This window comes from Ostrea edulis, chromosome 4 (assembly GCF_947568905.1).
Source record: "Ostrea edulis chromosome 4, xbOstEdul1.1, whole genome shotgun sequence".
In the NCBI taxonomy this organism is placed as follows: Eukaryota; Metazoa; Mollusca; class Bivalvia; order Ostreida; family Ostreidae; genus Ostrea; species Ostrea edulis.
The window spans coordinates 6,990,030-7,007,520 of record NC_079167.1 but is presented as its reverse complement, the minus strand read 5'-3'; the positions used below and the strand labels follow the sequence as shown (position 1 = coordinate 7,007,520).

Here is a 17,491-nt window from a genome sequence, read left to right as displayed (position 1 = left end):
ATTGACATTTGTTTCTTTTTTTTTTTTTTGCAATAGTTTGATTTCTGTTCATGTTCATTAATGATGATTTTTAAGTATTCAATGTTCTGAATATATATATGTACTATACCTACAGAAACATTTCATTATCTAACTTGTATGGCCTTTAGGTCTTAATGATATCTAGTCATCACACAAAAGACATTGAATTTGAAATTATCACTTTATTTAGTAGCCTCATTATACATGTATGTTGAAGTGATATTAATAAACAATTTCTAGTCAGAAAAAATCTTTCTGCTCGGTGTTCAGTGTCAAATTTTATACTTTTAAGTACATGTATTTGATTCATGTTTTGAATTTTTAATAGTCAAAAAATACTCGGGGCTATTTTTACTTGAATAGCCCTTTTTCAAAGTTTTCTAGTCATGCTAGTCACTCATAACTTGTTCATATGTTGTATTAGTACCAATAAATGATTTGTTTGTCTGTTTCTTGTGTGTTTGATAAATTTCAGGAATTTCCAGAAAAAAATAAATAAAAAGCCTACCTACCTACCCACTTCCAAAAAGTTAGGTAGGGTAAGGGGAAACAAAAATATTTTTGATTGTGGCCTTGTTTGTTTATTAATTAATGTTTTCTCTTGCTTCAGTAGAAATATGATACCAATCAATTATAGTAGTACAAAAGCGATAGCTGGATCTAAAAAGGCCAAGGACAGAGTTACTGCTATGGTTTGTGTGAATATGAGTGGCAGTGACAAACAGCGCCTTTTGGTAATCGGAAAGAGCCGAGATCCAAGATGTTTCCGAGGGAAGAAGAGTCTACCCGTCGTATATCGATCATCAGCAAAAGCCTGGATGACAAGTGATATTTTCCGGGAATGGCTGAAAGATTTTAACAAACAAATGGTGAGTCAAAATTGGAAAGTTCTCCTCCTCGTGGATAATTGCTCAGCCCATCCTAAGGATGCCGCAGATAGACTTTCAAATGTGAAACAGGAATTTCTGCTGTCCAATACTACATCCGTGATTCAGCCTTGTGACCAAGGAATTATTATAAACTTGAAGACCCTCTACAGATCACAAGTGGTGAGGAAAATTATCAATGAAATCGACAGTGTGTGCTCTGCAACGGACATCGCTAGAAAACTAACTCTCTTGTACGCCGTGCATTTGTTAAGTAAAGCGTGGAAAGGCGTGAAAACATCAACAGTAGTGAACTGTTACAGAAAAGCGGGTTTTGTGCAGGAAACTGTGGCTGAAGAAGAGGAAGAAATAGACATACCAGAAGGCTTCAACAGGGAGGAGTTCTTAAATTACGTGGACAGTGACACAGATCTGGTTACCACCGGCTACCAACAGATGAAGATATCTGTGCCCAGTTCATGAATGAAGAGAAAAGCAGAGACCTCGAGATAGACAGCGAAGAAGAAAATGAGATTCAACTGCCTGTGTCATCATCTGAGGCAAAAGACACATTAAGTGTGTTACGGTGCTATTTAGAGGACAATGGTTGTGAGGACTTTAATGACTTATATTCCTTGGAGGAAAAATGTGACTTGCTGGCCACCCGACTGAAAAAGCAGAAGAAAATCACAGAGTTCATTAACTGGATTCCATGAATATTTAAACTGAAACATTACACTTTTATTCAACTTCTATATTTATGTGACGTAGTGTGGTTATTGTAGAAACTGTGGTGATGGGCATTGTTTATTGTTTAAATAATAAAACACTAAAAAGAATTAAAAAAAAGTACAACTTTATTTATTTTTATTTACTTCATTTATCATACGGTAAATACAATCCGGAAAAAATAGGTTTGCATTATAACTTCTGTTCTTTATACGTTGTACTTCCGGTTCACAATGGCAGCTGTTTGCGGTAAAGTAAAGACATTCAAAATTGGATTAAGTCTAATAAAAGTAAGCAAAATGACAATAAACCATTACGGTTAGAAAAATAGTAATAAATACACATGCAGTTATGAATCAAACGTAATAATACCGATATATATAACATATTTCGTTGTAATATTAAGTTGCACTGTGAAACCCTACTTGTACCTTCAAAGACATCGATATTTCGGAGATGTATAGAGTTTTGTGAGTGTAAATAGCCATTCGGCTAATCAAATATCCTGATAATCGGATAAATTTTCCCTGAGAAATGGGCTATTGGGTTAACCGAAACCCACTGTAAAACAGCGGTTCCATGGATCATGTCTTGTAGTAAATATTAGCATGACATGACATCATTCTAAGATAATGAGCTTGATGTCTTTTAGGATACTGATTTTTTCTATAGATAAATTTTAAAATCTCTTTTAGATATACCTCCTGCAGTCCTAGAACTTTTCCATCTTGTTATCAGGGAAGATGTTCAAGACTACATTAGAGGAATTTTATGCCAGGGAGTGGCAAATCAGTTATCCAGAGGTAACACAATATTTCAATTGGTTATCTAAGATAGATATACACAAATAGAACAAAATCTTGAACCAGTAATAAGTTAAGTTCTTGCATTAGTTAAAAGTAAGTATAGTTATAGTGTGGAGATTTTGCATGTGGTTGTGAACGCTAATGAATCTGACATAATATTTTTTCATCGGGTATATACTCTAATTGACACATTACAAAGATTTAAGATTCAGAACATTATAAATATTATTTTTAGCCTCGAGATCAGGGTTCAAACCACGACCTCAGCCAGATGGGGTACATCAGAGGCAGTCTTGGGGCCGAGAGTCCTTCCACAAATTCAACTCCTAATAATTCTCACTACACCCCCCAAATGATTTCACCACCCCAACCTGAAGCACAAAAGGCTTATCTAGACCTATCAAACATGCAGCCACAGTCTTCAGCTATCACTGTTGAAAGAATGGAACAAAACACGTATGCCATGTCCCAAGAACAATCAAACTGGCGTGTCAATGAGACTGCCACATCAAGTGTTCAAAACGTACATGAACCACTACGACGATCTCCAAGAAAACATGCTGCCTTGACAACCACTGAGCAACAGAAGTCAAATAAGGGAAAATTGGTAAGGTCTTTTTACTGGTATATATTTATTGGGTATCTACTCTAATTGACACATTACAAACATTTAAGATTCAAAATATTATAAATATTATTTTTAGCTTCAAGATCAGTGTTCAAACCAGGACCTCAGCCAGATTGGGTACTTCGGAGACAGCCTTGGGACCGAGACCCCTCTCATGCATTCAACCCCTAACAAATCTTGCTACATCCCCCAAATGATTTCACCACCCCAACCTGAAGCACAATGGGCTTATCTAGTAGAGGTGCGCGGTATTACCGGTATACCGGTATGTTTTCGCTACCGGTATGTACCGCGGTACACGAGGCCAAATACCGGTATGTTCAAGTCCGACAACTCTTAACAAAAATATAAAATGGAAACAAAGCATAGATATAAAAATATACAATATAAAATCTAAATATATCTATACATTAAAAAAATAAATATTTATTAAAGAAACAAACATCAACATTTGTATACGTTGTGACTCACTTTATTTACATTGTCTCTTCGTCATGATGTAATGAAAGGTATGTCTAACTACAGTACACAATCGGCAATACGTATCAAGTATTTTAAAAAATAAAACGATTTGATTTTTAATAAAAACATATCAAAATTTTTAAAAACTGATAGAAATAAATTTCATTTCAATAAGAAAACCTTTAATATTTGGTAGACTATAAAATTGTTTTATGTTGTATGCTTTATGCGGGTCATATACCGTTCCCGCCAATTAGGCAAACCCCGAGTAAAATGGAAGTAGCAGACACGGATTTTGAGATCGTACCAAATAAAAGAGCAAAATCCTCAATTTGGAAACAGTTTGGTCTGAAGAAAAGGAAGTCAGATGGAAGGATTGAGGAAAGTGTTGCGATTTGTAAACTATGTGACTCTGTGATCAAGTGTGCGGGAGGTGGCACTTCTAATCTTACAGCCCATTTACGCCGTCACCATCCACTACAAGTTACAAGTACTGCTACAGCTACCTCTGAAAAAAGTAACGCCGCGTCCCATGGTTTTCAGCCACAATCTCTGACTGTAGCTGGGATGTTCGCTAATAGACAGCTTTATAAATCTTCATCACCCAAAGCAGTGGACATTACGCAAAAAATTGCTAAATTTTTGGTCAAGGACCTTAGACCTTACAGAATGGTTGACAGCCCAGAGTTTAGAGATATTATCAATGCATTGGACCCGAGATACCAAGTTCCATCTCGAAAACAATTTAGTGAGGCCATCATCCCTAAAATGTACAACGCAGTGAAGGAAAATGTACTAAAAACCTTGTCATCAGCAACACAGGTAATTGTGATAAGATATTTTATTTTGTCATCAACGACACGGGTAATTATGAAAAAAAAAATTTCATTTTTGAGATAAAGTAACACTTAAGAAAAAGAAAATACATAGTCACTATACACACATTTTAATTAACACTTTACAACAGTGTATGTTTAATGTTTATATTGTTTACCGAGTTCATAATTACAAAAATATATTCTGAATTAATTAAGGTGGCAATCACTAGTGATGGATGGACCTCGAGGTCAACCGAGTCATATGTCACTGTCACGGCAACCTTTGTTGATGCAAATTGGGAGATGCAGAATTATATTCTTCAAACCAGGCCCATGCCAGAAAGTCATACAGGTTTGTTGTTTTAAATTTCATATTACACAATGTATATTGGATGATATTTCCTTGACCCTTGTGTAACTTACTTATATGAAAAATTAGAGAATTAGAAATCGATGAAATAAGAAAGTAATAATTTAATTAATTTTGAATGTATTTTACAGCTGAAAATGTGGCATCTGTCATCAGGGAGGCCTGTAAAGAATGGAAACTTCCAAGTCCTCTTGGTCCTCCGCCACTGGTGTCTGACAATGCAGCAAATATGTTAAAAGCAGGGCAGATAATTGGGTGCATTCACATAGGATGTTTAGCTCACACTCTGAATTTAGCAGCACAACGTTCCCTGAAAGTGAAAACTGTCTCTAATCTGTTGGCCCGTATCAGAACCATTGTTGCATTTTTTCATCGCAGCACTGTGGCAGCATCAGTTTTAAAAGCCAAGGCAGAACTGTTGGCTATCCCAAACCACAAACTCAAAATTGATGTGTGTACCAGATGGAATTCTACCTTTGATATGATTGAGAGATTTCTAGAAATGCAGGCTGCTGTCATAGCTTCACTTAGATGCAAGGAATTATCACATATTAAGAACAAGGATATAAGCAACCTAAGTGATGAGAGTGTCTCTCTGGCAGAAAACATTGCAGCTTGTTTGAAACCCTTAAAGGACATGACCACTATGCTCTGCACTGAATCCACTCCAACTCTTTCTGTGATTATGCCACTTCATCGACAGCTCATCACCAACATTCTAGTCGCAAAAGAGGATGATTCCCACACAGTTGTGGAGATGAAGAAGCTTATGAAAAATGATTTGGAATCAAGGTATGCAGACAAGAAAGACTTTCTCAACATGGTGTCAGCCATTGATCCTCGTTTTAAATCTTTACCATATCTCACTGATGAAGAAAAGACAGATGTGTTTGACCATGTCACGCAGGAAGCAGTACGTCTAGCAGGAGCCAAATTGAAACCATTTGTTGTGAAAACAGAAAAAGAAGATGAAAGCACATTTACGATTGTTCAGCCTAACTTGCCCTTATTGCCTGCGCTTCCTGGTGATTCAGAAATTCAGATTAAAAATGAAACAGTTGTTGAAACCAGCAGCAAGACAGGAACATTTGCAGATTCCTCCTGTGTCTTGCATGACATTTTGGGTGATGTATTTGTTACTTTAGTAGAGCCACCAAAATCATCCCTTGAGTTAGTACAGATGGAAGTCATCAATTATAAGAGTGAGCCATCAATTCCACTAAAGGCCAATCCTTTAAACTGGTGGCGTGACCACAAGACCAAATATCCACAGCTGTGTGATCTAGCTAAATCTTTCCTCTGTATCCCAGCCACAAGTGTGCCTTCAGAGAGGGTGTTCTCAACTGCAGGAGACATTATAACTGCACAACGGGCTAACCTTAAAGGAAAGCATGTGGACACTCTGATCTTCTTGAAAAAAAATATGATATAAGATCATATAGATTTAAAACAGTTCAATTAATCCATCCATTTACCAATGTTCATTGTTTATTATAGTTTGTTACTTTTGCGGGTTTTTTTATATTCTTTTGTTTATAATAGTCATTCCTGTTGATTCTAGTCATGATACAGAGACACTGCTGTATACTAAGTATATACTATATACTTACTTTTATGTTGTTACTGGTTTCAAAATAAAATTTGACAATATATTTCTCTTTTTATATTGCATCGAATAAATTAAATACCATTTGCAATCAATTAACTATTACCTGCTAATTATATACAATGAATCACAACTAAAAAACGATAAAAATTAAATCATATTACTTAAAGGTAAAATGTGCGGTATACCGTGGTATGTACCGCGGTATTGTGCAAATACCATGGTATACCGCGGTACTTTTTTTTTTGGCGGTACCCAACCCTATTATCTAGACTCATCAAGCATGCAGCCACAGTCTTCAGCTATCACTGTTGAAAGAATGGAACGAAACATATGCCATGCCCAAAGAACAATCAAATTGGCGTATCAATGAGACTGCCACATCAAGTGTTCAAGGAGTAAATGAACCACTACGACAATCTCCAAGAAAACATGCTGCCTTGACAACAACTGAGCAACAGAAGTCAAATATGGTAAGAAAGGTAAAGCCAGTTTTCCTGAAATATGACTATTTGGTTAAGATGAGAAATCATTTCATTGTATTTTCTTATTTATTTTGCATAAGCTGTGGACAAATGAAAGCAGATCAGACACTATTCATTCATAAATTGTGGTTTTCATTTAGGCAAGGAAGCATATTTTTGCTCAGTTGATTTGAATAACACAACCATTAATCATACTTTGTATGTTTTTTCCCAGAGAGTCAAATTGCTGAAGGATTCAAATCTGGAAGCATGGGAAGATGACCTGAGAAGAGCAACAACAGCTGCTGAGAGGGCTCATCCTTCCCGTTCTGGATACATTTTGACATGCAAATTGTTGCCAGAGATTTTCGAATTAGAAAAACTGGCAAGCTCTAGAGGGCAGGGATTGAGGAAGAAGAAGGAGGCAGACCTGCGTCCAGTCCTTGATGCCCAAAAACTTGGGGATCTAAAAGGTACAGTACCTAAATACTCATTCAAATTAATCCTATCTTAGCACAATATTATAGGGATGATGTCATAAGAATATTTAGCCGAATTTCAATACATTACTTTTGTTTGCAATTAATTGATACTTGGTAATGAGAATCTTCACAACAATTTACTACAGTATTTCTCTATTATCATTGAACATTATTTATGTTTCCATTATATTTTGCAGCTTATGTCAACATCTGGTGTGGGAAAAATAATAAGGACTCTCTGAAAGACCTTGATTTCAATGACGGTGTTTCTGAAAAAGTCAGCTATGCTAGAAGAAAATTGAAGACAGTACAGAAAATCAACTGAATTAGTCAAAATTGACATTCAGGATTGAAATTTGAACCTGTTTTCTTTTTTATGCATGAGTCATTTCAGTTAAAGAAATTAATTGTAAGAAGAAAGGTAATTAAACAATTTAAATCAATGCCATTGTCTTCCAAGTATTTTTTCACAGAATAGAGTCATCATGACTGTCACCAAAAACGAAGCGCCATCTGAAGAGTAAAACTAGATGTAATACCTCTAGTGCTGTCCATTTAGAAGGATTTCGGTTAAAAATTTTAAGGCGTAAACAGGTTAAATTAGGCATACTAACAGATTATACTGGTAGACGTAATCCGTCTATTGTTTAGGCGTATTCCCTCTAGATTAGGAGAACTAATTTACATATTTCGGTCCATATACCGTCTGGATTTCATCTAAGTTATCCAATTCCGGCTCACATTGAGTTAGACGGAATTGGTCTAGTAATACGCCTAGAATACCTCTAAGAAATCAGGGCTGATTTTTTCATATGGGATAAATTAAAACAACCATCGTGTGGGATGGTTGGGGATCTAAATTACGGAATAAACTGTATATTCAAGATCTGCGAACCGAATAACATGATTATGCCTTTCATGTTTACTCTTTTGGAAAAATACAAGTAACATGGTCCTGTTCTTAAATTTCAACCACCTAAATCAACAGTCATAATTCATTTTTAAAAACAATCTGAAAACATCGACAACTTTCTCTATTAATCCGAATTTCCTTGATTTTTCTTTTAAGGTAATCTGCAATATGAATTATTACCACATACACAGATACCAGGGATCGCGCTGGGCTTCGCCAATGTCGCCAATTGCGATTTTTTATTTGATCTGGCGACAAAAATCGGCCGCTGGCGATATTTTTGGCGACAAGGTTTTGTATATTGAAATTGGCATATATCAAAATTGACCGCATATCGGAAGCACGTGCTGCTAGATTTAAACGCAAGTAAAGTATCTGTAAACTAGCGCAGTCTGCTAACAGGTGCTGATTGACAGATCAGGTAAGTTACAAACAATCGATAATTGGATTAAAGACCACGAGATGTTGACTCGTAATTATCAATTTAATAGTTGTGATAACACAGTCGTTGGCGATTAAGTAATTTACTTGCTCAGATCTGTGAAGGATTTTAATAAAGCGAATGAAAATAAAGGTCTTTTTGTTCGTCATTTGAAGCCGATAGCCAAGCGCAACTGAGTTTGAGAAAGTTGAAAGAGACAGAATATGTATTTGATATTCCGATACTTATCCCAAACAAAATAAAAAGATCACTTGATACCATGTACATACATCGTAACGGTCACATACATTTTGCTAAACATGGGTAAGCGCAAGTTAGAATTTTCAACTCCGACAAAATCAAAAGTGCAGAAGTTAACGGCATTCGGCTTTCGATCAAATTCCAGTGATCCGGAACCAACTACACCAGTGCATTCAAAAATCAGAGAATGTGCAACACCTTCTAAGACACCCGTTCATTAAAAAATCAGTGAATGTGCAACACCTAAGACACCAAGTTCTCGGAAATTCATGGACGCTTGGAAATTTGGTCGTCCGTGGTTACGTTATGACGTGAAGCTTAAACTAATGTTTTGTGACTTGTGCATTAGTGCCCAAGTAGTGAACGTTTTCACAACTGGATGCGATATTATGAAGAAAGAAAGTGTCACTAAGCACGAATCGAGAAAAGGTAGGAAACTTCTTTTTATATAAATATCTATATGTATAGATTGTATATTTTTATAATATATTTTTTCTAAACTGGTCGTACAAATTTGCTTTAAAGTATCTAACCTCCTATAATTACAAGCTTGAAAAGATTTGCATGCACCCCCCCCCCCCCCCAAAAAAAAACAGCGATAAGATTATTAGTATATATAAATAGGAAATCTGCTGTAGGCCTCTACAAATACTCCTGCGCGCGAGGGGAATTTCAAAACTGACGTAATGTATATATATAGCCAATATATATATATATATTTTAAAGTCACGTTTTAAAGAGCGTAAAACAACGAAATACTCAGAGGAATTTGATAGTCTCGTATTTCTTTTAAACTTCTAGCAAGGGAATGTGATAATAAAATGCAGAAATTTACAGAAGATCACCGATGATCTTAATTCTGAAAGTCTGATCGGGACACGTGAACAACTATCATTTGAATTCGTGCAGTGAACAACATCGATTAAAAAAGACAAATGAAATATGTTGTACAGCCTCATGAATACGTACTTGCTATGATTTAACACTGTTATTTACGATGTGGAAAAAAATTGCCGAAACTCGGACCATACAACTTCGGAAATTTGTACGACATTTATCATAGAGTTAATAAGAAAACGTTTCTTTTATTCAATATTTGGCCCTATATATAATATTTTTGTTAGGTTACTATTGTTCAACATGTAATTTTAGAGAATTACGTTGTGTATATATACATGGTGACAATATTATGATTTGGAAAATTACTAGTGAATCGGGAGGGGGGTGGCGAAATGTATATACATGTAATTGGTATAAAAATATACAACTCAGGGACGGACCCAGGGATTTTTTAAAGGGGGGTCCACTACTAATTTTGGTTTTGAAAGGGGGGTGTTCCACCTTTAAATGCCACTTTAACCTTATTTTAACTAAGTTTTCTGACAAGGGGGGGGAGGGGGGTGTCCGATCCCCAGGAAATACCCTCTCTGGATCCGCCACTGTAGTGTCTTTATTTCAATGTTTTGATTTTTCAGGTGATAACAGCCACACCTTTGCAGCAACAGTAAGCAAACAGACAAGGGATATGGACAAGGCAAAGGTTGCAGCATTGTCCAAGAGCAAGAATGCCATCGTATCTGCCATGACCAATGTAATGTTTGCAGCACAACATGACATTGCTAACACTATTGTGCCTGAACTCCACCAACTTTGTATCACACAGGTATTTACATTAGAGTACAATAATACAATTTTGAATTGTGACATTTTCACTATGCCATAGCAAATTACCCGGTAATTAGACTTCAATGGGATGTCCATAATTGACTTGCCTTTATTGTGGCATTACTTGTGTTTTGTTAATAATAATGTCAATATGAATACATGGACAGTATAATATTGCTCTTTATTTATCCTTGCAACAGACTTTTGGAACATTCCTCTATTTCAGGGTGCAACTCAACTGAAAGACCTCAAAGTGGACAACCACACATCATACTCGCACCACAGCAGCACTAAGGAATTTCAGCAGTCTATGGCAGAGGTAGTGGTAGATCAGTTGTTAGGTCAGGTTCAGAACTCTGGAGTGTTCAGCATTATGCTAGATGAGAGTACAGATGTCTCTGTTCATCAGAATCTAATGGTTTATATTAGGTACTTGGCTAGTGTAGGTGGTAGGGTTCAGCCTATTACTCGGTTTCTTGGTATTAGACAGTTGTCAACTGCAAATGCAGAATCCATTTTCACTGTACTTGTAAGTATGCTCGAGTCTTATGGTTTGCCTCTTGACAAGTTGGTTGGTGTTTCAACAGATGGTGCTTCAGTTATGGTAGGTTGTAAGAGTGGTGTTGTGACTAGGCTTAGGGAGGTGACTAGTGGTTTGTTGGCTACTCACTGTATTGCCCACAGGTTAGCTCTTGGTACAGGAAATGCTGCAGACAAGGTGAGGTATTTGGTAAAATTTCAGGATGTCATTAACAGTATGTATAAGTACTTTGCCTATTCTCCCAAGAACATGTCCAGGCTTGAGGGTATCCAAGCAGTCCTTAAGGATTCTAAAACCCGTCTGCAGCAGGTCTTTCATACTAGGTGGCTAACTTTTGAAGGTAGTGTGCAGGCAGTTGTTGACAATTACTCTTCCCTAGTCAGTGTATTTCTTGAGGACAACTATGCTAAGGCTCTTGCTATGCATAAACCTATCACCACTTATAAGTTCTTGTACACGGCACACTACCTGGCTGATGTTCTTAGGCATTTGGCGATTCTGTGCAAGTCCTATCAGAGGTCTGATATTGACTTCACAGAGGTGAACCCCCTCCTTCTGTCTACTGTTGAGGTTTTGGAAGGTCTCAGATCTGGATCAGGTGGCAATCTTTCTCAGTTTCTTAACCAAGTCCCTGAAACCCCAGAAGTTGATTCAGTTGGTTTGTGCACTTTTGAGTTTAAGGGTCACAATATCAGGGACAGTGCCCAGCAGAGGTCAGAGGCTTCTTCAGCCTGTTCCCAGTTTGTAGGTTTAGTGATTGACAACCTTAGGTCTAGGTTTACAGAGGAGGGAGATGCTACAGTGTTAAGGGCTCTAACTCAGTTGTTTGACCCATCGTTTTACTCACAGTCTGATAGTTTTGTTCTTTCTGAGGCTTCTTCTGTAGTGTCCGACTATCTATCTTCTTGTGGTGTAGGTTCAAAGTCTGACGTAGAAGCTGAACTAGTTAATTTTCAGGGTTATGCTAAGATCCAAGTTGCCAAGAACCCCCATGTTTACTTAGGTGTTAGGGACTTGCTTCAGCTTAGCATAAGGTCCAAGTCTACCTACCCTGCCCTTGCTGTAGCTGCTGAGAGACTTCTTGTTGCACCTGTCAGCACCGTTGATTGCGAAAGAGGTTTCTCAAAAATGAACATTATAAAAACCGACCTGAGAAACAAGCTGTGCATTGAAACACTGAAAAACCTTATGCGTTTGAGCCTCTTTACTGAGCCTTTGGACTGTGGAACTGCATTTGACAAGTGGGCATCTACCAAGGCTCGGAGGATCTTGATGTAACACTCAGTGATAGACTCTGCCTTAGTTAATACAAACAGTGCGTGATGATATTCTAGTGCTTGATATTATAAACGTTTATGATATTTATTATAATAAATTATGAAAATTGTTCACTGTCTTACTATAATGGGAATAAATACAGTAAAACATAGATAAGAGAAGCAAATACACACATATCAGTAGAGATATAAAACAACTCGCAAGTCAATACATTGACACATCAAAAATGGTCATAAATTATGGTGTTTTTTCTGGCACTTTAGCTGGCTCCACTTTCTACAAATTGGCGACAAAAAATTGCAGCTGGCGATTTTTCTGGCGACAGAATTTTTAAAGCCAGAGCAACCCCTGAGATACTGTTCTGAATTTTCTTTTCTGACACATTATATCGTCCTGATGATAACTGGAGGAATGGTCCTGTTCTTCGTCATGAAATTCAACCAATAATTGATATATCTCGTTTGCCGGACTTTCATTACTTATCATATGAAGAAGCAGTTCAGCTTGTTGAAACAATGAGGGAGACAGAGGGCTTTTTGCCAGAATTTGTTCAGATACCTGACTTTTTTCTGCTATCAAGGAACATAAAATACATCCTTGAGAATAGCCCAGAGGAGCTACAATTAGATATACAACCCATCTCACAATTAATTGGTGTCTCTGCGGAGGAAATATATGCATATGTTAAAAAACTTGAGGACAAAGAGAAAGCAAAAGAAGACCGGGAGAGGGTGATGCAACAATTTAAAGATTCGCCTCTTTTAAAATTGACTGTGAAAGAAATGAAACAATTGCTCACTGATCATTTTAAATATAGGTGTCATTCCTCATTAAAACTCAAGGCGGACTTTTTAGTATTGTTACAAGAACTCTTTACCAAAAACAAAATGGACGATGCAAGAATCCATAAAATTGTGAAAGACTTTAAAGATAAAAGTTAATGACCTAAAGCTATGGCATAATGTCATCTTTTATAAAAGTGCAAACTATATTTAATGCTTACATTAACTGATTATTTTGTTTTAATCCTTTGATGGTGTATTGCAAACAGTACATCATATGCCCATTGGACAGTGATGACAAAGTTTCGGTGCAAAATGAGAAAAAGTCCAGGAAACTATTTGATCTACTTTTAGCCCTACCCTAAAGTAGGTCATGGTGCACCAATAAGTTGAAATGCTAACTGATTATGTATTTCTCCAAGAGGAAGGTTGTGACTACATTTCTAGACAATGCCTGAATCCATACATAAAAAATCTGGAAAGCTGTTTGACAGGATTATAAATCCTAAAGTAGATCATGGTGCACAAATCCAGCTGTAAAGCAAATCGAACTTGTACTCCTCTGAGAGGAAGCTTGTGACTCAGGGAGAAATTGCAACTAAATTTAAATGCTGTACATGCATCTGTTACTGAAAAAAGTCTGGAAAACATTACTTTCGGACAGCACCATAACATAGAAGGGCGTATAAAAAGGTCATCTTCAAGTCATTGAAATCACCAAAGTCCAAAACATTACCACACTCACCAAGGGGTTGCCAACTGAAGGTCGAGATGTATGATAAAATGATTCAATCATACCTACGGCAGCTACGATTGAAAGGTTTTGCTGTAAATTCCTCTATTCAGTATTGTGATCAACCAGAAAACTATGGTGATATGGTAAAACTCTGTCATCAAGGGGTCCGACATGTCGGTAGAGAATTATATGATGGTATAATTGCATTTTACTCACATTTCAGTGCAACTGCATTGTACAAATTGAAATTTTATGTGTGTTGCTAGGGGAAACTGGTTGCTTTGATGATGTAGATAAACCCAATGTCTTCTATTATACCAGTACAAAATTATACGGTGATACAGCTGCATTACCTCATTTCAATGCAATCAAATTGTACAACTTGAAATTCTAAATGTGTTACTAAGGAAAATTGGTTGCTAAGGCAATAAATATAATAATAAGTATTCAAAATACCCTGGAATTGTCAAATTACAAAAAAATTAAAACAATGCCCATTCTTAAGTCCTCTACACACACCATATAACAGTATTTCACTCTTGTTGTATACTTTAATGTTAAGGTAACCTCTCCTAAATAAATTGCACGGTGGGTTTGGAGCTGTTACAGACACAAGACTACTTTTCCCATACATCTAGAATCCACTGCCTTGTCTTTTCTCCAAAGCAGGAGATTATAGGTGCTAAAGAGCTCTTTTAGTGGTTATTTAGTTTAATTTAGTTGATTTATTATGTTTCTTTTATTTTGTTTTTAGAATATCTTGGATTTAATTTGTTGAACCAATAAAGTCTAAGTGCCAATTTCTATTTGTTTACAAAAATTCAGAAATAAATTTTTCACATTAAGATTTTCAAATGCCATTTCATATACAAATTCTTAAATGTTTTTATCTATGGATCAAACAAATCAATTTTACATCATTATCTACGATAATGTGTACAATCAGAATCCTCTAAATGCCATGTTCTTCAAACAGAAATAGTGCAGTAATTCTAAATTCCACTGACCATTTAAATCTAGTTTCAGTTTTCTGTCACAATTTCCTTTGTCACAAATTAATCATTATCAAAATAAGCTGTTTAATGTTCACATTAAACAAATTTTGATGCTGATTAATGAAACTACAAAGATGAAAACTAATCACGTGGCTATAAGAAAGTCAAGTTCAAAATGTACTCCATGATTAATTATTCAAGATGCAATTCTCTTTTGCTATACATGTGCTTCACTGTCTATCTTGCATACATTCTAAATGTACTTACCTTACAGAACAGCAAGCAGACCTCTCAAGAGTTCCAACAACTTAGCTTTTTCTTCTGATTTTCTTTGAATGCAATATTTATCCTTGATTTTTCCCAAAGTATGACAAACGAATATTAAAAGTTCAGATGAAATGTATCGCTAATGCTATTTGGTGATTTTGTTATTACATTGCATTCTGTATTAAAAAAAATCATGAAAATGGAGTCCAAGATTTTACATTAAGAATAAGAAAATTCTGAAAATCTAAAAAATTCCATCTAAATTTTAAATTATACATTCAATGCTTCTAAGATACAAAATACATTTGAACTTCAGTATCTCAAACATCGATATCTTGAATACTACGGATAAGTAGAAGTGAGTGGGAACTTCCAACTAAATTTCCTTAATGCATTTTATCCTCAATATCTCAAACCCTCATATATCTCTCAAGTTTTTTCTCAGCTCCATCGAATTCAAGATACCGAGGTTTGGCTGTACATCTACCTTAATAAAACTAACCACCCAAATACCAAATTAATTTCAATAGTCTGTTAGAGATATATGTCATATTTGTCCAAACTAGGAGGTTTATATCTTGCTGCCATGTGCATATAAGTTTGAATAATGTTACAATGATTTACTAAAAAGGAATTCATTGAATCTAACCTATAAAGAAAGCGAAAATATACACTGTATGACATAACTATTTTTGCAGATTTAAGGAAGCCTCTACATATTCCCCTTTGTCTAGGGATGTCTCTCGAGATTTCCCTTTATTTAGGCAATGAGAGAGAGAATTTAGTACTCTGTATTGAAACAAGGACACTACCATTATCAGCAAATACAAACCAAAATTACTACATTACAATTGATTAAATTCAATGTCTAATGATATACATCAAAGTAAATGCATACTTTTATTGACAATGAAATAATCTACTTTGTGAGGACGTATTTCATACCTCTGGTTAAGCATGACATAATTTAAGAAGAAAATGTATCAATCTAAATCAAAAAAGAAAAAGAAAAGTAGTTCTGTAATCTATGTAATTCATAGCATAGCCATGAATGTAATTTAGCCTCACCTACAACACCACAACATAAAACATACTTAGAATACAGTGGGATCCTACAAAATTGTAATAATTAAATGTTTCCCTACCCAAAATTCAATAATCTAAATTTATCATACAGGGGTCCATTTTACTACAAAAGGCCTTACAACTTCTAACTAAATTACTTGCAATTCGTTTAGTGATGCACTTTTTCAGTTGAACATATACAGAAATGGGGGATGCAAACACATACAGCCATATCTTACACATGAATGGAAATATTTCTGACCCATCATTTAAGAAGATGGTCTTAGTCTTAAAACTTTTGTAAAACAGACATCGTATTTATACAAATCATCCTTAAATCTGTAAATAAGAATGATAAACCTTGATGTTAGACACTGTGCTGTTGGTGGTGTCTGTGAATTGGCAGAACATTCAACTGAACTGTTGGGATGCTGACAGATCTGGGCACTCTCAAACCTGGAAAAAAAATAATGACATAAACACACTGTACTCCCTGATGTGTCTCCCTACACAAAATAGTTTATTTTAACAGCTTTTAACTTTCATGAAAAATTGTCACTTATCAATAAAAAGCCCACCTGTAGGAAGAGTGGTACTTCCGTCCATACTGTTGATATTCACAGCTCCTCGTTGCAAGGTAATTCATACAGAAAATTCCTACAGGGACTCATCACAGTAAAGCTGCAAAATAGACATGTTTTAGTAAAATTTTACAGATCAAAACACATATCAAAGTATCCATACTACATGTATTCTATGATTGATTGTTTCTTGCTTAACGTCTCACTCGAGAATTTTTCACTCATATGGAGACATCACCAAGATCGGTGAAGGGCTTCAAATTTAGGCCTTTGCTTGGCGTTTATGGCCTTAAAGCAGTGAAGGTTCTTTAGCGCGCCACACCTACTGCGACAGGGGACATCCGATTTTAAGGTCATCTCCGAGGACCTGTGACATTCACACCTGATGCCGAGCATTTGGCGATGGAACCGTCACTACCTGTTTTAACGACTTAGGTCTGTTACGGCTGGGATTCAAACACTGGCCTTCCGCATGCGGGGCGAATGCTCCAACCTCTAAGCCACCGCGGCGGTGCATGTACTATAAGAAAGTTTTAAACTTCCAGGCATGAAAAAACAGAGGCCCATAAGCCTTATCAGTCACCTAGGTATTAGTTAAAAATATCACTAGCCTAACTATTCACAAAGTAAACTAAACATACATGTACACTTGTACCTCGTTATATCGCCAGCTTTTGTCCAAGCCTATTTTGGTGTTGTATCAAATATGGCATTTTAAAGAGTTTAATCATGTA

At 36.0% G+C, this 17,491-nt stretch overlaps 3 protein-coding genes and 1 long non-coding RNA gene across 4 annotated transcripts in view; 3 read left to right on the top strand and 1 right to left on the bottom strand.

The window, feature by feature from the left end:
• The first annotated feature begins 725 nt into the window (after positions 1-725).
• Positions 726-1,370, top strand: LOC125668861 (tigger transposable element-derived protein 6-like). The gene has a single exon (XM_048903296.2). It carries the CDS (start codon positions 726-728, stop codon positions 1,368-1,370), a length of 645 nt encoding a protein of 214 aa, XP_048759253.2.
• A 449-nt stretch (positions 1,371-1,819) lies between these two features.
• LOC125671338 (E3 SUMO-protein ligase ZBED1-like) lies at positions 1,820-6,352 on the top strand. Its single transcript, XM_048906975.2, has 6 exons — positions 1,820-1,906; positions 2,312-2,419; positions 2,658-3,029; positions 3,127-4,334; positions 4,547-4,682; positions 4,832-6,352. The coding sequence occupies exons 4-6, from the start codon at positions 3,732-3,734 to the stop codon at positions 6,130-6,132; spliced, it is 2,040 nt and encodes a 679-aa protein (XP_048762932.2). The 5' UTR covers positions 1,820-1,906; positions 2,312-2,419; positions 2,658-3,029; positions 3,127-3,731; the 3' UTR covers positions 6,133-6,352.
• Positions 6,353-10,309: 3,957 nt separating this feature from the next.
• LOC125671754 (zinc finger protein 862-like) lies at positions 10,310-12,442 on the top strand. Its single transcript, XM_048907633.2, has 2 exons — positions 10,310-10,510; positions 10,739-12,442. Exons 1-2 carry the CDS (start codon positions 10,373-10,375, stop codon positions 12,329-12,331), a joined length of 1,731 nt encoding a protein of 576 aa, XP_048763590.2. The 5' UTR covers positions 10,310-10,372; the 3' UTR covers positions 12,332-12,442.
• Positions 12,443-16,596: 4,154 nt separating this feature from the next.
• LOC125668811 (uncharacterized) overlaps positions 16,597-17,491 on the bottom strand; it is an 18,988-nt gene continuing 18,093 nt past the window's right edge. The window contains exons 4-5 of the long non-coding RNA XR_007367776.2: positions 16,755-16,857; positions 16,597-16,632 (exon numbers count right to left, since the gene is read on the bottom strand). This is a non-coding gene — a long non-coding RNA (uncharacterized LOC125668811). The remainder of the gene's footprint in view (positions 16,633-16,754; positions 16,858-17,491) is intronic.